The following is a 24402-nucleotide window of genomic DNA, read 5'->3' on the forward strand; positions in this document are numbered from 1 at the left end:
TTACCAGACAAAAACTAATTGGAGGTGACCGTACTTCGGTTCTATTTTTTTTAAATTTCTTTTATTTTGTTTTTAGTCAAGTAACACGAGGCAGGTGTAGCCACTCGCGTCACATATACAGTATTCTTGAAGCCCCGCGCGTACATCGTCGCGCCACTTAAAAAATCGAAATTAAAAAAAAAAACGAAAATTGTTTTTAGATATTTACCTGAATAGGCAGTTACTTTTATACAGATTTGAGTACAAGATCGTTGATACCGGTGTTTTTCGTTGGTGGTTGGGTTTCAGTTAACCATACATCTCCGGAACTGTCGACCTGAAACTGTATAATCCTACACTTCATTTACAATCATACATATCATCCTCTAAAGAAATACCTTAAAGTGGTTCCAGAGGCTAAAGAGAAAAAGAAAAAAAAAAGATATTTATTCATAGAATCCAGCCCCAATTTAGTTAATATAAGTTTAGCGTAATCGGAAATGGAGAAAATTTGCAATGATTGTTAAGTGTTTTTTTAAATTTTGTCACCACTTTCAAGGTCGAATTTCGAAAAACCTAGAAATTAGTTTTTAGATATTTACAAGAAAATTACACACACTAGAAATTAAGTCGATATCTTCACTTATCAAAAAATTAAAAAAAAGTAAATTTAATTGTTATTCCACTTTAACCCTTTACCTCGGAATTTCATAAAATCCCTTTTACTGTGCGCTTACACCGTAAAAGGAAGATGTACACAAATTTTCATACATTTATCTTCAGTAGTTTTTGCTTAGCGTTGATGGATCAGTCAGTCAGGACAAGTTGCTTTACAGGTACAGATATATATATATATTGACAATACTAAGATGGTTTCCGTTCTTATATTTTACTTTCATTGATAATTAATTTGGAAAAGGAAAAAATGCATCTATACTTGTGACCGTGAATATAAGGTTAAAAAATAAAGAAAATGTACGAATTTTTCATATATTAATTGCTTATAAAACTGAAACTTCAAAAAAATATGAATGTAAAACCTGAGAAAAAATTACTATTTTAATAACAATTTCGTTATTTTAAAATCTATATTTTATGTTGTACAGAAAAGCAGCGGATAGAAAACTTGTATCACGAAGTCATTTAAAGAAAATATAATTTAATATTTCATAAAATAACTACCGATTATTGTATTATGTATTTAAAATTATTTATAGATGACTTTGAAATTATATTGAAATAAATTTGTACTTTTTTCAGTGAGGCAGAATCGATAGTATCAGGAATCGATATTACTAAAACGTGAGTAAGTTATATTATATATTTTAATATCATGATGAACGAAGAGTTTGAAAGACGAACAAAATTTCAATTATGAATTTACTCAAGTAATTTGCTTACCAATTTCTGTGCGATCTCCCACTACTGCGATTCATACATTCCAATTCTCAGAAAGTGAAACTTTTTTTTTCTCAGAAGTGACAAATTCGACCTACCCTTTTACATTTTAATAGCTTCTTATTAGAATCGAATTTCTTCACTTTTCACAATTTCTTAAATCGACCAAAAAGATGATAAATTGATGGAACTATCTCTACGCCAAGTGGAGGGCGGGTAGCACATACTAATTGAGTTCTTACAGTGTTTCAAAGTAAAAGCAGAAATGTAATATGAACATTATCCTCTTGGAAGAAAATCTTCCAGGCTTCCCTTCATCTTTTAAGACAATGGCGTAATACTTAGTGATGATTGTTCTTTGTTCTGTAAGGGAAATTTGGTAGAGTATCCCTCGCCAAAAAGAATCCCAAAGTACATTCACATTATTTTACCAGGTAAAGATCTGGTTTTTGCTTCGTGTGATTGAGATGTGCAAGAAGTTTGCCACTAGATATTCATGTTTTGATACTGCGGCAAAATAGTACATCGGCATTTCATTATAGTTACTTTATACGGAGTCTATGAATTTGTCTCTTCCTTTTCAAATCACTACAGAAGTTGTAAGAACATATATTCTTATATTAAAAAAAAACGAATTAAAAGGATGCCAATCTTCATTTTACGAATTATTTTTAATTTATTCGTTTGTAATTTATTTAAATAAAGCATAAAATTTTCAGTACCATCATTAGAAATATGTTTTGAAATCTGAAATGGTACTCTATCTAGCACTCCTACATTTATCAAATCATTTATTTTCATAATGCATCACTGTACCATCGATTTTGCATATTACATGTGAAATAAATAAATCGTTTAACATTGTTAAAAATTTGTGGCTGACACTTCTAATAATTTAAATTTTGATTTCTTGTTATTATAAATATTCTATTGAGATTGAAATATTATTTGTGTATATATATATATATAAATAACATTAATTGTTTGAATATGATTGAAATATAACATTAATTATAACTTTTTCATTGTAATTGTAATATTTCTGTAAGCAAAATGAGTTTAATAGAACTGAAGCTGAACTGAGGCTGATCTGGAACTGAACTGGCGTCTAAATAGCGTAGCACTGAACTAATGCAGTGAAGATCTTGCTTATATAACGTTGGTGGGGCCGCGATTCATCAAAAGTCGAGTGTATCCCAAACGATCCGAGTGAAGTGTAAAGACCCGAGGGGATCCGACTAAAGCCGAAGGTCTTTAAAAGTCGTGTATTAAATAAAAATTAAAGTACCAAAATTTAAACAGGAACAACAAAAAAGTGAACTTTTATAAGAATATTTAAAAATTAAATCAGTCATTTAAATAACCATGAGTCTTATCAAACGTAACACAATTTTTTTTTAATTTTGGCCGAATGACCATCCTTTTTATAATAATATTAGATAAAAATGTTATTTTTATTTATTTCACCATAAATTTTGTTGTGTAGATATTTATCGTTTCTATGAATTTATTGTGCCTAGATAGCACCCTCTGCCTGAGGTCATACCAAGTAGTTTAGGAAGATATATTTCTCATTCGTAGCAATGGAAAATATTTAGACTTGGTATTTATTTATTTATTTAACATATCAGAGTAGATTTGAGATAAGAAATTTGTCACATAACTAGATTTCTCTATCGTAACATTTTTTTATTTTCGATTCAATGAATTCCATTCCGTTTAACATAAATAATGACAAAATTACACAGATTTAAGACAGAATAAGAGATGATATGTGATGACTTATTGGACAGATTTTACGACAATCATTTTCTTGCATTTAAATTATTTCAATGATATAGTAGAATTTAAAAGAATAGAGAGGGTAAATGTGTTGATGTTTTTGGGTGTTTAACTCGGTATAAAAATACCCATGGAGGCGTACTCCATTGTCCACAATAAGCATGTTGTACATAAGGGTTGACAATAAAGATTATTTAAAAGCATAAACTTTTGAAATGAGAAACCTAGCAAGAATAATTTTTTATAATTTATTTCAAAACATTCTCAGTCATCCCTGTGGCTATGTCCAGTGAGTTACTGGAAATTCAAAAATCTGTTCTAGTTAATGCTTCAAAGTTCATAGTTTAAATGTTGAATTGCTATATGATAGTGATATATGATAATCGATTTCTTATAATGATAATAATTACGAATTTCAAAAAATAATTTATCCTTTCATTATCAATGATTTTTAAAAATTATTTTCTTGTTTATCCTATTTCACTCATTTGTTCAATGACTAATAAACCAATTGGTTTGTGTGTTACTTAGAGAAACTAAAATTAAAGTATATTATATTGGATTTTTAGACAGGCCTATACATGACTAAACAGATTGTTAGAGGTATTTTCATTTGAAGGATTTTTATATGTACAGATAAATTTGTACGTATATAATAAAATTATGGTTTGTACATCAGATTTAATGATTATTTATATATTTACTATTGAACTGATCACTAATTTTAATTGTATTAAATAAATAATTTGGATGCTTTTAAAATACTATTATATTTCAGAATTGCAGCTGCACGTAATCACTTAATTACGTAAGTACAATTTATAATTTATTGAAGTGTTTTCATATTGGATAAGTGTGTGTGTGTGTGTGTGTGCGTGTGTGTGTGTGTGTGTGCGTGTGTGTGTGTGTGCGTGTGTGTGTGTGTGTGTGTGTGTGTGTGTGTGTGTGTGTGTGTGTGCGTATGAGTGTGTTATGTACATATAATCTTATTAAATAGGATAATAGTATAATAACAATAATGTTGAAATACATACTAAAGAACTACATTATATATGTGTTTGAGTGTGTGTCTGTGTGTATCATTAAAACACATGCACACACTTCTATAGATCTATGACATCCATTGTAATGTTCGATGTAAGCTAGATTCATACGTAGTAGACTGCAAGTTTAAGACTGTTATAAATCAGTAGCAAGTGACTCTACTATTTTGATATATATTATTTTTAAACTTCACAAAAATTATTTATTTTATTTAGCGTATGGCCCAAAAACACAACACTAATTGTAGTCAAAAAAATGCAAAAAAAATTTAACAAATTAATATAAGCTACTGATTCCGGAGTCGCCATCAGGAAATCTTCAGGAATCCCTTCATAAATTGTCCTAGGGCAAACTTCTGTGATGTGTATAACAGTTTGATTTTCACCACACTCGCAAAGAGACGTCGGTGTTTTCCCCTATTTATACAGGAAATAGGCTCACCTACCACGCTGAGTTCGTATTCTGTTTAGCGTGGACAGTGTCTTATGTGGCAAGTCAAAACCCGGCGGCCTTTGAGTAAAACATTGGATTTGGTTATTCTGCTTTGTGTTCCATTCTTGTCGCCAGGCGTCAGTTACGTTAAATCCGTCCTCTGTGGCAGAGGACGGATAGACTTCACAAAAAAAAAGATTAATATTGTTCATTAAAGTACATACTTAAAAAACAAACAGTTAATTAAATCTGTGAACCTTCCAAATAAAAAAATTAAAGTGTAAGATGATTATGTTCCACAAAGTTTATGGAACAGATTAATGAAAAGAATTCGAAAACATATTACCTTTCAAAGGTAAACAAAGATCCACAGAAAACAGGCGTTTTTCATTTTAAAAAGCGTAAACTTAAAAGCTTACTGACAGAGGAAGTTAGTATTTAATTTTAATTATTAATGAGGTAACAACCTTAAACAAATCGCAGAAGAATTGGCCCCAATAAAAACTCATATAAAGTATCAGTGGTGGAACAGCGAATGCTACGAAACAGTGGAAAAGAGATATCAAGCATGACTGTTACGTCGATCCCAAAAATCAGAAACATCCTTCCAAAACGAGACCTTCCAAAAGAGACTACAACAAAATCTTCAAAAAAATAACTCCAAAAATACGAACCCCCAACACGTCTAATGAAGGATGAAAACCATAATCTGTCCCGTAACGATAAAAACAACGCGGAAATCCTAGAAAAATATTTCAACAAACTCCTATATTGTAAAAGAACTGACCGAACCCAGTAAGAAAACCAACTTCCCAATAACAACACAACCACTAAATATTAACCCTCACGCAATAAAAGAAGTGTACCAAGCACGAGATGAGATAAATGAAAAGTGGTAGGAGAAGATCAGACCTTTGTAATGATCTTGAAACATGCAGGAAGACAAGAAAAAATCTCCCTTCATCAACAGCTTATCAATATCTGGATCAAAGAACAACTAAAAGAACAGTGGATGACATCCCTCTTCCACACGCTAAACAAAAAAATGCCCAAAATATACCGTAACAACTAAAGGTGAATCTTACTCCTAGACACAACATTCAAAATTCTTTCAAGAATTATCCTTAATAGTATCGGTTTACAACTCCAGAAAGATCTTCGAGAATACCAGAGAGGTTTCAGACTTGCGAGGAGCTATCCAGATCAGATCATGACTCTCAAGTTAATAATAGATTACTTACAACAGTAAAGAAACAGAGACATTGAGATAACAATTGTGGACTTCAAGAAAGCCACAGAGAATCGCTACTAAAAATTCTGAGACATCTCGGACTACATTCCAAATTAATAAACATGATAAAACTGACCCGCATAAACACTAAGTCAAAACTGAAATTCAGAGGCGAACTCTAAGAACTCTCAGAATACAGGAAGGCACCAAGGAACGGAATCTCACTGCTATTATTTAACTGCTCTCTGGAAATTTTAATGAGGGAATGGCTCAAAAAATGCTCTCTAATAATAAAAATGGCCCAAAAAAAAACAAACTGCCTTGGTTTTGTAAATGACTTGGCAGTGCTAGCAAATCTTGGGCTAGTGGTGAACGTGTCTTCCCCGAATCAGCTGATTTGGAAGTCGAAGGTTCCAGCATTCAAGTCCTAATAAAGTCAGTTACTTTTACACGGATTTGAATACTAGATGGTGGATACCGGTGTTCTTTGGTGGTCGGGTTTCATTTAACCACACATCTCTTGAATGGTCGAACTAAGACTGTACAAGACTACACATCATTTACATTCATACATATCATCCTCATTCATCTTCTGAAGAATTATCTAAAACGATAGTTACTGGAGGCTAAACAGGAAAAAGAAAAAAATGACATCGGCGAAGCTAAAACAGAGATATTAGAACTTCAATATATTGCAAATAAAACTGGCTTCAAAATACCACTTGAAAAGATAGAAATTATACCCCAAAAAAAATAAAAATAGAAAACATAAAATCAAAATGATAACCCAATGTAAATATATTGGAGAAATAATAACAAACAAGGTAAACGAAAAATCCGTAATACAAACAACAAACATACTAGCTGATGCGCAACAATTAACTTGATACACCCACAGTAAAAAAAGTCTATCTATAAATGCAAAAATAAGAGACTGCAACTGAATTATAAAACAGAAAATCACATATGCAGCAGAAACACTAATACCTGAACGAAGAAACAAAGACCGACAGACTCCAGAAAATCGAAAGAAAAATTGCAAGAACATAAATCAACAGAAAGTACCAGAAAGATGGGCATTGTTGATCGTGCCCAGGAACATCGTGTTACAGAGTGAGAGCCTACCACTGATATCATGCACAAGAGGAGACTAGGATGTCTCAACTGAAGATTCAAGATTTCTGAAACAGCTGGTAAAGTCAAATCTCGACTCGAAAAACACCAAGACAGGATGCAGATGCATTAGTTAAATAAGAGAGGATCTAAAGGAAATGGGCCTTACACCAAAAGACACCACAGCCAAGAAAATATTACACAATAAAATCAACTACCAAAACAATCGCTTCACACTCCTAGAGAGATATTGGCAACACAAACCTTTTCACCACCAGAATGGACACGAAGATTGGAACGTATGAAAAGTACTGGGAGGACCACAAGGTCCGAACAGTCCTTCGAAGAAACTTGGATAATGGACTGACTAAAGTGATCGTATGCGGTCATAAAGGATGAAAAAAATTATTCCAGATTGATCTTCAATAAATATTACATTCAATTTCTAGCAGAATATGTTACTTTCCCTAGAACAATGATTTCTACACCACAAAATATCACTAGAATTAATTTAATAACAATGATTTATATAATTACTTTATTTACCATTGCAAATATTTTTTTTATTACGGTCACAATGAAGTGACTGGATAGTTGGTTAGCAATATATTTCTTTCACAACCATACTCTGTTTCACATACTCCAACTTCAATTCCTATAAACTTATAAATTAATTTTGTCAATAAAATATTAAAAAAACATGTCACATTTTATTTATTTTGATTCATTTTAATATTTATTTATCTCCTTTTTCAGTTATGGAGATACCGTGTTATCCAAAATACCGTGTCATCCCAGGTATGTACCTACCATACCTTAATAATATAGCTTTAATAATTAGTAGTTCTAAGTAAGCTTTTATTTGCAATTTCTATGGTGTTAATTTTTATAATTTAAGTTTACTTTTCTGTAAAAACTGCTTGACTTAACAAGTATCAATTGAAATATTATTCATTCAATTTCTAAGAGTATCTGCTGAATATTTTAGCAGATGAGGAGAATTATAATTATAGTGTATGGAATGCTGATTCGGGGACTATTCTACTTTAGAGTGTAATCAAGTTAAGAAAGAATTAAAAAACAAGATGGTGAACAAAGATTTTAGTTTTCTTTTTATCTCTAAAGGCCTCTTTTACTGCCTCTAATCACAAAATCATAGAATGTTGATATTTGTATCAAACTTTGTCAAATTACAATCTACTACAAAACAAATGTAAAATATATTACCTGGGTGTTTCAAGCTCTCTTGTAGTTGAAGGGCATCTAGCTCTCAAGCCTTCTCGACCAAATGAAAAATATTGCATATTTGAATTATTTTTTTCAACATGACCCTTCAGTTATGATGAGTTTTGTAATCAGCATAAAAAATATTTACTCGACTAATATTTTGTATTTTTTGTTTTCTTTTGCGAAGTAAAACTTCATCTCCACTAAATCACTACATCGACCCTATCTGAAAAAAAACAACAGTTAACATTTTGAAATGGAAAATTTTGTGAAAAGTCATAACGAACAAATTCACCTATTAGAAAAACGTCTCACTGAAAAATTTTATTAAAGTTTAAAAATCCGTTTGGCTGAACCTTCATCACAAACTCAAAAAGTCATGTTAAAACAGTTTCTCGGTTCATTCAGTCAATAATTCTTAGTTAATTTTTATCTTTTGCAAGTCCTGCATATTTCAATATGCAAATATTGCGATCAGCCATATCCAAAAATTGCAAATATTGCAGTCAACGATTAACTCTGTGTATTTATTACCGCTTCCTAATTCAGATTTTTGTTATATGACGTTAATCTGGAGTTATGCCTTCACAAAAATATTTTTTATTAAGTTTAATATTTAAATTGTTCCTTTATGACTTCAGTTTATTTACTTAAAATGTCTTATCTGATTTAATTTACGTATTAATGTGTTTTTTAAGCCTGCTTCAGTGTTAAGTGTTTGTTGATGGTGAGTAATTCACAAAAAAAGTATGTGTTTCAATATTTTTTTTACTTTCCCATTTAGAACGATATATGCCGCTATAGCAGCTTTTCCTAGTACGAGAAAGTAGATAGATCGATAAAAAAAATGAAAATAAAATTGATCTATTTTAGTTATGCACCATAACATTGTTTTTTTTTTTTTTGATTTTGACCTCCAAAAGACCACATAGTAGTCTTCACTTTCTTTGCACTTTTCTCTTTGCCCAAAATTTCTCTCATTCTTGTTGTTCTCTTCTTTTTTTGCCTATCCTTGAGCACCGTTATCTTTTTTCCTTTTCAATTTTCTCTTTATAAACTTTCCTGTGTGATATTTCATTTTCTGAGATGTTTTGTTTTTTTTTTATCAAATTTACGCTGTTTCTCTCAATTAATTTCAATTTTTCTTTTAAAAAAAAATTAAATATTTATTTTGTAATATATATATATGTGTATATATATTTATTTATTGGGCATTATAACAAAATTTCCAAAGAAAAGTAATCTTTGTTTTTTCTATTTTGTTTATAATTTTTTTGTAAATTTCCTAGTTATGTTTCTGTCTATAATTACCATTTTCATAAACTGGGCGTAGAATTTTCTGAATTGTTCTTCTTTTTAATTTTTAATTTAAATTTAAGCGTTCGCAGACGTAAAGACATTGCAGTTTTTTAATCATACTGGACTGCCTGATATTTAGATTTTTGTGAAGGCATGTTTTAATGTAAATATATTTTGTAATTCGTTGCACTTTCGAGATTATAGATCCTGTTTCTAATGAAAGGTAACATTTTTAAATTTATTTTTAATTAAAATCCATCTCGGAAGTTACTTATAGCATTTAAAATGTAAAAATCTTAAAATTGTTACACCCCTTACTCTATAGTTTTTCTTGAAAAATAAAGACCTGTCAAAATTTTAATCTCCTTTCTAGAAAATTTAAACTTTGTTTATTCAGAATTATGGCAGTATCTTTGTACTTTTTAAACAATTAATTTTTGTCCCCTTTATTATCATCACTTACAAATTATTTTTTTTTTTAAATTCATTTTACCCGAACACTTACCCATGAGTATGGGAATCCCCAAAATACAAAAAACATGTTTATACAATTTCACATTATTAATGCTCAAAACGTATTTTGTTAAATACTGGTCACAATACCTCTCCTCTGATGGGGAACTCCCAAATTTTTAATAATTTATAATATACTCAAAATCAATTTTAGGGAATATTTCAATAAAAAAAGTCTCCTCATGCATGAGCCTCAAATTTTCAAAGATCAAAAACATTATTTTTTTTAATTTTGATGCTAATATACTAATATTAAAAATTTTAGTTATCGCTTTATGACTGCCATAATTTAAAAACGAATTATGTAACTTGACCGTCTTAGCTGAGAAATTTATGCAATTTATTGTTGTTTTTTCAGTAGACAGCATCAAATGTGAAAGTTAATTAGATTGTTCGTGGATTACTATTATTGATTCACTTTACTTATACCCGTCATTTTCAAAGATTCAAGAAGATGTTTCAGGAGCTGTGGAACCATCAGGAAATGAAAAGATACAAATGAATATTATTATCATTTTTACCTTGGAATATTTCTGTTTCAGGAGCTGTGGAACCATCAGGAAATAAAAAGATACAAATGAATATTATTATCATTTTTACCTTGGAATATTTCTGTTTCAGGAATCCAAACACTAAATATGGTGATCTTGAATACGTAATGTAAGTATTTATATTCTATAAAAATGTTATCATCAAACACGTAACCTAATTCTCATCATTTTTATTTAACATCACATTTCAAAAGCTTCTTTTGTTGTTTTTATTTTTACTTGACATTCGTGTTTTACTACAATCCACAAATTTATTTTTAAGAAAAACTCTAATTCTGAAATATTTTTTGATTTCATACTGGCTTTTTTCCTAAAAGCCTCCTTCTTCTGGGATTCTAGTCTGCTTTCAATGAATACAGTACTTCTCTCATCCTGATAAAAAATTCCTGCGATAAAAAATTATACTATGTTTCCTTGCCCTAGTATATAATTCCTTATCATTACTACCCTTTTTATTACAATTCCTTATCATTGTTCACTCTTATTTTTTTATATTGTTTTTTTTCAAATTGAATTTCTCTCCTAGCAGTGAATATGTGCACTTTGCTATTTTCTCAACCACTGTTTTTGATTTCTGTTCAAAGGGTAGAGTCGTTAGTGAATTTCAATGTATTTAAGAGTCGAGTTGTGGACTGCACGGTGTGTAGACGTGTCTTTCTAGAGCTCCGTGTTTTTTGTTGTTGTTTTTTTGGTTTTTACATTGATTTGGTGGACTGGAACTTTAAATGGACTGGACAAGGAATACGGACTATCATTTTTGAGTTATTTGGTTACGGATTTATCAAGTTTGTTATAGTTTTTTGTTCTCATTTGTGAGATCAAATTTTTGTGCTTTTTACTTGTTAAATCTTAGATATTATAGTGTGTTAAAGTGTTGGTGACTTTTATCAATAACGAAAAGACTACCAGTGTGTGTAAAAGTGAGTAAACTTATTGCACAATAACTTTGTTAACAGTTTTTTGAGGTTATAATAGAGCTTATAATAGCAAATTATTCTAAGTTATTCGACAGGCTAATACCAGTCTGAAATTAACTGTAAACAAGGACTCAGGAAATTTTTCGTATATTAGTAGTTATACGGGTGATAGTAGTCACCCGGTGGTGAGGACTGGCATGCTGAGGTGTGCCAGTTTCGATGAGCCACTGGGGACTCCAAGAGTTTTCATGATACGAAAGATCAAAGAAAAGACCCAATGGTCACGTCAAGACAATCATGGTATGGCGTGGCGATATATAGGGATGGGCATATCAATACTCAAAAGAACTGACCGGTGGGCCGACCTGCCATGTCGGACATACAGCCGGTAGATGGAAAGACCCATTTGAGTACAACAGGCACTCCCCTGGGTGGCGCAATACCAACCAGTCGGACCGACCCACGGGAGGAGAGTCAAAAAAAAAAAAAAAATATGTATTTAGCTTTTCTCCTTGGACAGTTACTCCCTTCTCATATTTAACCTTCCAGTTCTATATTTTTTTCTTTGTACAGATTAAAAAGTAACAGGAACAGAATGCACAGTTACTATTGCTGTCTGTAACAGGGCTTCACTTTTCTATATTATCTACTCTTTATCGTCGTTCCCTAATGCTTTATACGGTTTGTTTATAAGTTAAATTCACTAATGTTCAGTATGATAGTCATATTAAGATTTTATTTTATATTTTATTTTATAAGTGGTTGAATTTGACAAATGAGAAAATAATACCGACTTAACCAAAAGTTATTAATTTCTGCCAACATCTATCACTCTTTCAAGAATTTTCTTTATATATATATATATATGGAGAAAATATGGGTTATTTATTTCTGAAATATTTTTTAGTTAATCGAGGAACAAATTAAATGCCGTATAACGTGTATGTCATCCTGTTAGTAGCTTGATTTCACTTATAATAACCGATACAACTTAGGCTGTAACTTTGGCAAAAACATACAGCCGGTCATTTTTTCACCCAAACAGTAACATAATTCTTTTTATGAGTAAAATTTTATCTATTTACTGGCAAGCCATGATTTTGTGAACGCCAAATTTGTTTTATGAAGTTATTACAAGTCTTATTTGAAAAACATAACGTCGTGTCACAACAAAGAGATATAAATATGCAAATTATTTTCATCAATCAATCATTATTAAAAATGTAGAGCACTCATTATTTGTTCGTTTTCGCCAAAATCCCTCTTGGTATCTGGTGTCTGATTTAGACGAGCTTCACAGAGAGCCATATAAAGCGATCGAGTTTTTGTTCTCCAAGGCACGTAGCGAAGATGCGGCAACGACTGCTTGTGATCTGTAACAAACAAGAGTTCGACCAGGTAGTGTACGCCTTAGTCCTGCTTGAGCTGTTTTTAGAACGGGGACCGATTTCTGTGTTTTCGTTATTGCTTTCATTTGCGTAAACAACAGCAGCGACTAAGAGATGCGTAGAGTGACAGAAGGATAATCAGGCCTTCGGCTTCCCGTATATCTCTACAAGTATATTAAATAATATACACGCATATTAAATAATAGCCACATTTCTGGGCTAGCCTGACAAAGTAGTAGATGTTAGCGAGAATGTGGATAGATTACCTTAGCTTATTTTATTTACTTAGAAAAGCATTGGCGAAGATGTCGGTTATAGAGTCTGGAGAGTCTAAGGGAACACCCAGAGGCGTTAGAAATGAAGACGTTGTCGGGAGGTATGTGGACGATTTTTCCGACTTCTCCTACTTCAACGAATGCAAAGCTTCCCGACTGATCCCGAGGCTTCATGAGTTTAGGGCAATGTTCTCTGCTTTGGCGAATGAATTTGAGGGCCTTTCTTTATGCCGAATGAAGTCGGAGAGGTTAAAATTAAAGATTCAGTTTCAGTCCCAGAACCAGCGCCTGTGTCTATTATGGCGCAGCGGAAACGCTACGCCGAGGTGTTTAAAGGCAAGCGGAAAGCATCTTAGTCCGCAAGCAGACGGAAGTTATCTTCCTATGCAGAAAGGAGGCCTCCAAAAACACAATTAAAGAAATTAGAGAGTAATTTCTGGCTGCCTTTCAGGGCAAGAAGTCAAATTTGAAAATTAGGAACATAAAGGAAAGTAGGGAAGGTCTGGTTGCGTAGCGGATGGCAATAAAACATAGTTATTTCAGAATCTGTAGTTAGTAAAAGGTTGGAAGTCAAGTTAGATCAGCAGTACAATGATGTCAGAGATGTTTTAAGTTTTGTAGATTTGATCATATTGCTAAATTCAGTTAGTATGCTTCACTTTGTGAGCATTATGGTGACAACGGATATAACGGTGAAGTGTGTCGTAAAAAATTTGAAGCGCTACTTGCGTAAGTTGCGGAAAATTTCTCAAGGATTGCAAGGACTCGGTCGATAGTAAAACCTGTGGTTGTTGCTTGAGAACTGTTGAGATGTATTTTAATTCATTGCATGTTTCTGATACTTTTCATTTCTTTGTTATACATGTTATGGATGATCTTGATTTCTGTGTAGTTAGTTCGTATTTCCAATATAGAGATCCCACTGAGGAATATTTAGAAATGTGGGACAGAATACTTGGTCTTCTTTGACATATTGTAAATAAGTAAATACTTAGTAAATCAGATAGATCAATATCTGCAAAATAGGTTCATAGAGGTCAAAACCCTAGAAAGGAAAGCCATATTTCAGGTATTCGGAGGGGTGCCGCAGGGATCTGTCCTTGGCCCAACCTTATGGAATGTTTTCTATGATAAAATCTTCAGGCTGAACTACCCCGAAGGGGTATCGATAGTAGGATACGCGGATGATATCGCAATATTAGTAGAAGACAGAGATATTAATGAACTGGAGAACAAGGCAAACCAAGCGCTTAGAACAATAGATGAATGGATGGAGGATAACAAATTAGAAATAGCTCCTAATAAATCCTGTTGCCTGGTCCTCTCGGGTAGAAGACCATTAAGAAGTGTGAATCTAAATATCAGAGGACAGAGAATAATGAAGTAAAAGAAACAAAATACTTGGGGGTACTTCTGGACAAAAGTTTAAGGTTCAGCAAGCATATTGATATGATTTGTGGGAGAGTTACTCCTGCTGTAAAGGGATTAAGAGGATTATTTCAAAACCACGGCACACCTAAAATGGTTATTCGAAGATTGATAACCGCGGCTATCACTTCGACGGTACTGTATGCGACTCCCATATGGGGGGCGGCAATGAACATACAGCGAAATAAAAAGAAGTTGAGAAGTGTCCATAGACTGGCATTGCTGCATGTAGCTGCTAGTTACTGTACGGTATCGTATTACGCGCTGTGCGTACTGACCGGGGTCCTACCCATAGACCTTCAGATAAAAGCCAGAACCCTCAGACACAGCGGTATGTCGAAAGAAGAGATGGAAGGGATTATAGAACAAGAATGGCAAGAAGAATGGACAGGGTCCAGAGTGGGAGTATGGACCAGAAGCCTAATCCCTAATATTAAAACCTGGAATAACAATAGACTCGGAGATGTCAATTTTTACATGACACAATTACTGACGGGGCACGGCTCTTTCGGTCAGTATCTGTATAGGACTGCGGGGTGCAGTGCATCTATTGTCCAGAGAACGATGATGCCGAAAATACGTTGTTCATATGTCCAAGATGGGCCGTTAACAGAGGTCAAATAGTAAGTAATGGTCTTACACCAGAAAATCACATAAACTGGTTGGGGTATAACAATGAGAACTGGGAATGGTTCCGCAGGTTCGCCGGGGAGGTCCTGCGGGCCAAAGAGGATGAAGACAGAAGAATGGGAGTATAAACAGTAGGGTAGGGCGGACAGTCACTCCATGGAGGGCCTGTACGCCTTGGTGTACGGGTACCTGAGAAGGGGGTGAACTCCAGGGGAGTTTGAGTTTGGGTTAAAATAAAAGACCAAGTCCCGGTCGGCGGGGTCGTCGCTGCGGGAGCCTAGGCTCTTTGTGGGGTCGGCGCTGTCGATTAGAGGCCAAAGGCGTAAAGACCGAGTCCCGGTTCCCTGCTGAGGCGCTGGGGGACGGCATAGCCGGACCTTGGCTCTAAAACGGGGGATTAGAGGCAGGCAATGTAAAACAAAAGATCCGAGACCGGGGAGGCCAACCTGCCGTGCCGGACGTATAGCCGGCGGGTGGGGGACGCCTCCTTTGAGAGTAAAAGGACACTCTCCCCGACTGAGAATACTTAATTGGATATCCGGTCGGGGAGAGTAGGGAAAAAAAAAAAAAAAAACCAACACAAGTATTCGCCTTGTTCTCCGCGTTCCAGCACCAACCTGGTCTGCCTTTTCAATAATAAAATTTTCCGCATCAATTGTCGATCTCCTTTCACGAAAACCGTATTGGTTTTCTCTCTACACCGTTCTCTTCTACATCATCAAGAATTCGTTTAGCTATCATTCTTTCTAGCAGTTTGCACATATTGTTAGTCAGCGAAATCGTTCTGTAGGCTTCAGTTTCATCCACAGTATTAGGCATCCGGATCAAAAGTGTTCTGGTTATTTTCCATGACCTTGGAATTTCTCCACTTATTAATATGTTGTTCATTACTTCAAGAACAACCACCGGTATTACCTCTATCATAATCTTGATCACTTCAACAGGGAGACCATCCTGTCCTGAACACTTTTTTAATTTCATTTTGCGTAGAGCGGCAAAAAGTTCTATCTGGAAAGGCTCTTATCTGTTCAATAGCTATAAAATCCCTCTGTGGTTCAGGAGCCGCCGGAAAAACGGCAGCCACATAAGTTCGTACCCTCTCTTCTGTAAGTATCGGAAATCTTTTACTAAGTCGTTTTGTGATGACTCTGTACCCTCATCCCCAGGAATCTGTGTCAACTTCAGCTTCCAATTCTTTGCATGCTTTTATCTTTGCCTCTTTAATCTTGTAGAAATATAAATTTCTAATTGCAATATAATCTCGGTATACACCTATACTTTCTTCTTCCACAACTCGTTTTGCACTGAAATAGCTTTGATAAAAGCACCGGGGATTGACCTACTTGACCCAGATATTTTCTATCATCTGCTGCCTGTCATGAAAGAGCCGCTTGGCAGACTGTTCTCGGGATGACTAAACTGGAGTTGCTATCCGACATGTTGGAAGATGGCTTTGGTGAGGGTGCTCGTTTTTTTTTTTTTTTTGTCTTCAGTCATTTGACTGGTTTGATGCAGCTCTCCAAGATTCCCTATCTAGTGCTAGTCGTTTCATTTCAGTATACCCACTACATCCTACATCCCCAACAATTTGTTTTACATACTAGAAACGTGGCCTGCCTACACAATTTTTCCCTTCTACCTGTCCTTCCAATATTAAAGCGACTATTCCAGGATGCCTTAGTATGTGGCCTATAAGTCTGTCTCTTCTTTTAACTATATTTTTCCAAATGCTTCTTTCTTCATCTATTTGCCGCAATACCTCTTCATTTGTCACTTTATCCACCCATCTGATTTTTAACATTCTCCTATAGCACCACATTTCAAAAGCTTCTAATCTTTTCTTCTCAGATACTCCGATTGTCCAAGTTTCACTTCCATATAAAGCGACACTCCAAACATACACTTTCAAAAATCTTTTCCTGACATTTAAATTAATTTTTGATGTAAACAAATTATATTTCTTACTGAAGGCTGGTTTAGCTTGTGCTATTCGGCATTTTATATCGCTCCTGCTTCGTCCATCTTTAGTAATTTTACTTCCCAAATAACAAAATTCTTCTACCTCCATAATCTTTTCTCCTCCTATTTTCACATTCAGCGGTCCATCTTTGTTATTTCTACTACATTTCATTACTTTTGTTTTGTTCTTGTTTATTTTCATGCGATAGTTCTTGCGTAGGACTTCATCTATGCCGTTCATTGTTTCTTCTAAATCCTTTTTACTCTCGGCTAGAATTACTATATCATCAGCAAATCGTAGCATCTTTATCTTTTCACCTTGTACTGTTACTCCGAATCTAAATTGTTCTTTAACATCATTAACTGCTAGTTCCATGTAAAGATTAAAAAGTAACGGAGATAGGGAACATCCTTGTCGGACTCCCTTTCTTATTACGGCTTCTTTCTTATGTTCTTCAATTGTTATTGTTGCTGTTTGGTTCCTGTACATGTTAGCAATTGTTCTTCTATCTCTGTATTTGAACCCTAATTTTTTTAAAATGCTGAACATTTTATTCCAGTCTACGTTATCGAAAGCCTTTTCTAGGTCTATAAACGCCAAGTATGTTGGTTTGTTTTTCTTTAATCTTCCTTCTACTATTAATCTGAGGCCTAAAATTGCTTCCCTTGTCCCTATACTTTTCCTGAAACCAAATTGGTCTTCTCCTAACACTTCTTCCACTCTCCTCTCAATTCTTCTGTATAAAATTCTAGTTATGATTTTTGATGCATGACTAGTTAAACTAATTGTTCTGTATTCTTCACATTTATCTGCCCCTGCTTTCTTTGGTATCATAACTATAACACTTTTTTTGAAGTCTGATGGAAATTCCCCATTTTCATAAATATTACACACCAGTTTGTATAATCTATCAATCGCTTCCTCACCTGCACTGCGCAGTAATTCTACAGGTATTCCGTCTATTCCAGGAGCCTTTCTGCCATTTAAATCTTTTAATATTCTCTTAAATTCAGATCTCAGTATTGTTTCTCCCATTTCATCCTCCTCAACTTCCTCTTCTTCCTCTATAACACCATTTTCTAATTCATTTCCTCCGTATAACTCGTCAATATATTCCACCCATCTATCGACTTTACCTTTCGTATTATAAATTGGTGTACCATCTTTGTTTAACACATTATTAGATTTTAATTTATGTACCTCAAAATTTTCCTTAACTTTCCTGTATGCTCCGTCTATTTTACCAATGTTCATTTCTCTTTCCACTTCTGAACACTTTTCTTTAACCCACTCTTCTTTCACCAGTTTGCACTTCCTGTTTATAGCATTTCTTAATTTCCGATAGTTCCTTTTACTTTCTTCATCACTAGCATTCTTATATTTTCTACGTTCATCCATCAGCTGCAATATATCGTCTGAAACCCAAGGTTTTCTACCGGTTCTCTTTATTCCGCCTAAGTTTGCTTCTGCTGATTTAAGAATTTCCTTTTTAACATTCTCCCATTCTTCTTCTACATTTTCTACCTTATCTTTTTTTACTCAGACCTCTTGCGATGTCCTCCTCAAAAATCTTCTTTACCTCCTCTTCCTCAAGCTTCTCTAAATTCCACCTGTTCTTCAGGTTTTTAAACCCCAATCTATATTTCATTATCACCAAATTATGGTCGCTATCAATGTCTGCTCCAGGGTAAGTTTTGCAGTCAACGAGTTGATTTCTAAATCTTTGCTTAACCATGATATAATCTATCTGATACCTTCCAGTATCGCCTGTCTTTTTCCAAGTGTATATTCTTGTATTATGATTTTTAAATTGGGTGTTGGCAATTACTAAATTATACTTTGTGCAAAATTCTATAAGTCGGTCCCCTCTTTCATTCCTTTTGCCCAGCCCGTATTCACCCACTATATTTCCTTCCTTGCCTTTTCCAATGCTTGCATTCCAATCTCCAACTATTATTAAATTTTCATCTCCTTTTACGTGTTTAATTGCTTCATCAATCTCTTCGTATACACACTCTACCTCATCATCATCATGGGCGCTTGTAGGCATATAGACGTTAACAATCGTTGTCGGTTTAGGTTTTGATTTTATCCTTATTACAATGATTCTATCGCTATGCGTTTTGAAGGGTGCTCGTAAAATCAGGAAAGGATTCGAGTGATGTCAGCAGTTATCGACCCATTAGCCTCTTTCCGGTAATCGGCAAGTTGCTTGAAAAGGTAGTTGTGGAACGGCTCTGGGAAAGTATCGATATGAACTCATTTCTAATTCGAGGCCAGTATGGCTTCATGAAAGGGGTTGGCACCGAGGGCTGCATCTGAAATGCTCTTACCAAGGTGGAAAGAGCCGTCTGTAAATATGTTCTGGCAATTTTTATTGACATAGAGGCAGCATTTCCTTCCTGTGTTTGAGTTCGGTCCTCTATGAGTTGGAACACCGCAATGTTCCCGTAGCCCTGCAGGCCATATTACGTGACTACCTGTCGGATCACACGGCTCTGTTTAAGAATGTGCACCTACTTGTGGAAAATCCTGTCAGCAGCGGAAGCTCGAAGGGCTACGTTCTCGATCACTTGCTGTGGAACCTGGTATTGAAGGATTTTTGGGACTGACATTCCCGGAAGGCCATTTGACAAGAAAAATTAATTACTGATACTTATATATGTTTTAGTAATTGACGGGATATGCCTACCCATTTTAGTGATATATGACAAGTGTCCCACCGCCCACTTTAGTGATATTCCTCGTATATATTTCGTCTTCTTATTATTTATACCCTGAAATTAGCAAGCTTCATTTAAGTTACTAGTACACAAGTTTTTGTTAGCGCTATTACGTCATCTCACTTCATGATTTTATATATATGATCCGAATTTAAAATGACAAGAATTTACATGAATATGGAAACTGGACCTTTTTTTCTGTATGTAGATAAAATAAATATTGATTTTTCATCATAGGGTGTACAAAAATTTAAAAAAACGTTTGACCTAATATAACAAGCAATTGCAGCACGTAGTAATAACAAACAGACGAAAGAATTGTGAAGTTAATAAACAAATAGAATCATTAAACAAAAGATTAATTTGGAAAGTTAATTCAAATTTATTTTTCTTTTAATATTATTTTTAAGTATTAAACAGCGATGCAGAAAACTCAAATGATTTATAACGTTTGTTATCTAAATACATATCAAAGTAATATTGCTAGTGTAGCAGGATGTTTTTATTAGTATAATTTTTAATAAATTAGTCAAAAGAAATTTAGTACGGGTTGATAAGTTTTTGTTAAATAACAATAGAAGTACAATAATCCGTTTTTTGTAAGACGAGATATTAATAAGCAGTTTTGTTATGTGATTTGACAGACGTGTTTTTTTTTCTTTCTCTAATATTTCTCCACTAATCTAACAACAACATGTAATATCATTGAAATTATATAATATTTAATTATTCTTTGTTCCAGAATGGACAATACTTATATTTATGGGTACTATAATTGGTAAGTTGATAAATTAGCCTATTTTATCGTAATGAAAAACAATAAAATTTATGAACAAAGTGATATTTTATGACAACATTATTATTAATTGTCTTTTGTCAAAGAATTAGGCAAATTCTATTAGGAAAAATTAAACATTCACATCTATACTTGAACGTCAGATTTAAAAAAAAGATAAATATTGCAAAAAATGATTTTATTTTTTTATGCTTTTTCATCAAAAAATATCGCTATATCTTTCTCATTAAATAGAATTTCGAATTCGTTTAAAGTTTCTACTATTTTTTTTGATAAACGTTTAAAACTTATCTAAGTAAAGTTTTTTTATATCACCAACCATTTGCTCAAGCGATGGAAAAAATGGGGCTTCGAAGACAAAAAAAATCATACCTCCCTTAATAAGCACCGTATGGAGCAGTTTAAAGTGTTCGTTAGTCCTCTAAATATTCCCTAAAACTTTTGTCTGAAACAATTTTTGATATAACCAACCATTACGGCAAGGGATTACCAAAATATTACTGGAATTGTAAGAAGTGGGGCTTGTCGAATGCTAAACATGTGAAACTTTTTTTCACTTGCAACCAATATCGTATTGAGTAAGTTTGAAGTTTTTCTTAACTTTAAGGTGGAAGTATTTTTTATCCCTTGCTTAGCACCGGTGAAATCGACCTCCGCCTCCCGGCGGGCCAAAAGAAATTTTTTTTAAATTTTAATCTATCTTAATTATTTTTATTCCATCTCAGTTAACATATGCCTAAATTTTTCCTTAACATTTTATTTAATTAAACACGAGTATGATCTCAAAAAATAATACAAAAAGTAGGATTCAGACAGACTTATACAGTGATTTGTATGCAAGTAAGCGATAATCTACTCACCTATTTATTTTACAATAAGTATAGTTAATATTGTAAAAATAAGTACTTTCGGTAGTTATCTGTTTATTTAATGGTTTACAGTTATGTTACAAATTTTAGTCTCACAGCCCTCTACATCTGCTCCCAGATTCCTTTTCTGCCGAGCTTTATTATATTATCTAATACGATATCAACGCATGTTCCGTATCGAATTAATCTATTTACTAACTTGTAAATTAGAAGGATAGATATTGTAATGTAGTACAACAGTGGTTCATCTTAAGTTTTAATGGTTATTTATTGTTACTGTAAATTAATTAAGAGGACTTTTAATTTAATGTGTTTTCTTATAATCGATTCAACGCTGTCAGTAATATGATAACTCTTTTACGGGCATTAAATAGGGCCTACTAGGTATTTTCATGTGATTTTTTTTTTAATGATTTTGGATTTACTGTCCTTAGAGAGGAAGAATTGTTCTTTCAGTTCATAAATACCAAATTTAATTTAATGTAAAATTATTTATGACTATCCATAAAAATTACTGATTGTTTTACCTCCTTGTAAGAAGTGAAGGAAGTAATGTGATCGCGAAAAATTTCAGTTTTCAACGGAAATATCCATTTTGACTAGTATCAGCATGACGTCTGTATGTACGTTTGTGGATATATCTCACATAACTCAAAAACGACTAACCTTAGGATGTTGAAATTATGGATTTATGACTGTTGTAACATGCAGTTGTGCACCTCCCATTAATAAGCCTTCATATAGAGCTTTTAAACAATATATCATAAGTGGTACTTATTTTCATTGGCTCCAGAATTATAGCCAAATAAAACTTTAACTAATGAAATATTATGATATTACAAGCAGAAGGCACATCGGTTTAAATTCGAATTCACTTCTTTTTTTTAATTTATAAATTAATTAATAATTATTCACCTGTGATTGTAAAAAAAAATTACATTAAATAATAATTCAATAATTACAATTAATTAAAATATATGAAAAAATATCAGAAGTTATTAATGAAATAAAATTTTATGTACTTCATTTTAAAAAAATGTGTACATGTAATTTCTGTACATGTAATAGATGTACAACGAAGTAATATGGTGTTCACAACAGATTTTTTTTTTATGTTTGAACCACATTCTATTAATCAGAGCAAAGAAATTTATTTTTAATTACTAAGTCATATGTTAATAATACAATAAGTATTTTACTTCCATAACCGGTTACCATTTAATAATTTTTCAGTGGAAATACGCAAAAGGAACTGCAATTTCCGTTACGGTAAGCATTATTTTAACAAAATTATAATTGCATAATAATATTTATTTTCTATATTATAAAAAATGTTTATTAGGAGTCCCCTGAAAAGATTTAAACTTCATAAACGATGTACATTTTACAAGTTAAAGTAAAGCAAATATTTTACATCAACTCTGTCTAATTACGTCCGGTTTTTTAATTGTTACGAAAAGAGTTTGGTTAAAATTATGCTCTAAACTCAAGGCAAGGCAGTGCTGCATTTTCTGAGAACATAAAAAAATAATCAACGTATGATGTTTGTAAATTTAATTTGACTGAACAAATTTTAAAAAGTGATCCCGCAGTTGTATTGCAATTAATATTGAACAATTCTTTTTATGGAACTCAGTAAATAATAGTAAAAATACATTTGCGATCTGTTGAAAACAAACTTTATTAATAAAAGCAAAAAATAAAATAATAATGATTACAAAAATTCCACGTTTATAATTATAGATTTTTTTTTTCTGTAAATTTATCTCGATGACAACAAGAAATTAATACAATAAATAATTTAAAAAATAAATACACGTAACCGTGATTGTCAGTTGATCCGCCCATTTTCGAGCAGTCAAATAGCCGTTAAAAAAATAAATCTGTTAAGTTATAATTGAGAAATGACACCGTGGGAACTCCCTTTTAAATTCTTCAGTCAAAGTTAACGTCAAATTGTAAAGTTTTCTGTTATTACTAACGACTACAAAAATAAAATATTGTGGAACGCCTTTTATTGTAGGACCATACTGCGACGGATAAAAGAGTTTACTTTTAATTAAGTGTATAAAATCATTTAAAAGCGGTTAAAGGATTGATTCTTATAATTTGTGACAGCAACTCGTGAATCTGAATTAAAAAAGTTTATTTTTTATTTGTAAAATATTAGGCTATACTTTTGTATTATCAATATTTCTACTCTGACACCCATCATAATGTTGGTCTACCTGTATATCTCCTTCCAACAGGATGATATTAAAAACCACCGATGCAAGCCTTTCTTATGACATTTTTATGAAGATTTTATTAGCATAAATTAGTACAACTGAATCAACAAAAAAAAAAGGATTTAAGTAGCAGTTACACATTTAAAGTACCTTCTTTTAAACATTTTATTAGCATACATTTTTACTATTGTTACTAAAAAAGGACTTAACTAACTTATATTTTTAAAGAAAAAGTGTATGTAATATGACAATCAATTTAAAGGTGAAGAAAATCTGAATAAAAAAGAAGTGCAGTCGGATCGGATGAGAAAAATGTTGAATGAATAATCAATTAGTTGTGTAAGAGATATGTAAACGGTATTTAAAATTATACACTGCGCTCGGAAAGGACTTTCCGAGCGCATACTTTAGAATTATGTGTTGCATTATGTTCTTTCGGCAGGCATTACGTTGGTTGCACTGTGGGTCCGTTGAGCGTTGTCACTAATAAACTAAGACGTCAGTTGTTGAGTTGCGATAGAACATGCTTAGTTTCGTTTTGTGTTATTTCGTTTATCGCAATCATTAGATGCGAGAAATACAATGGTTTTTTTCAGTAATGTAATGAATTCTTCTTTTG

General features: G+C 32.9%; 1 protein-coding gene across 1 annotated transcript in view; it reads left to right on the forward strand.

Moving 5' to 3' along the window:
* Positions 1-24402, forward strand: part of LOC142333454 (uncharacterized) — a 111851-nt gene that overhangs the window by 55450 nt on the left and 31999 nt on the right. Inside the window, exons 9-14 of the mRNA XM_075380597.1 lie at positions 1240-1281; positions 3938-3967; positions 7736-7777; positions 10640-10678; positions 20633-20668; positions 22789-22824. Coding sequence (XP_075236712.1) covers positions 1240-1281; positions 3938-3967; positions 7736-7777; positions 10640-10678; positions 20633-20668; positions 22789-22824 — 225 coding nt within the window. The remainder of the gene's footprint in view (positions 1-1239; positions 1282-3937; positions 3968-7735; positions 7778-10639; positions 10679-20632; positions 20669-22788; positions 22825-24402) is intronic.

Source organism: Lycorma delicatula, chromosome 12, assembly GCF_047948215.1.
Source record: "Lycorma delicatula isolate Av1 chromosome 12, ASM4794821v1, whole genome shotgun sequence".
In the NCBI taxonomy this organism is placed as follows: domain Eukaryota; kingdom Metazoa; phylum Arthropoda; class Insecta; order Hemiptera; family Fulgoridae; genus Lycorma; species Lycorma delicatula.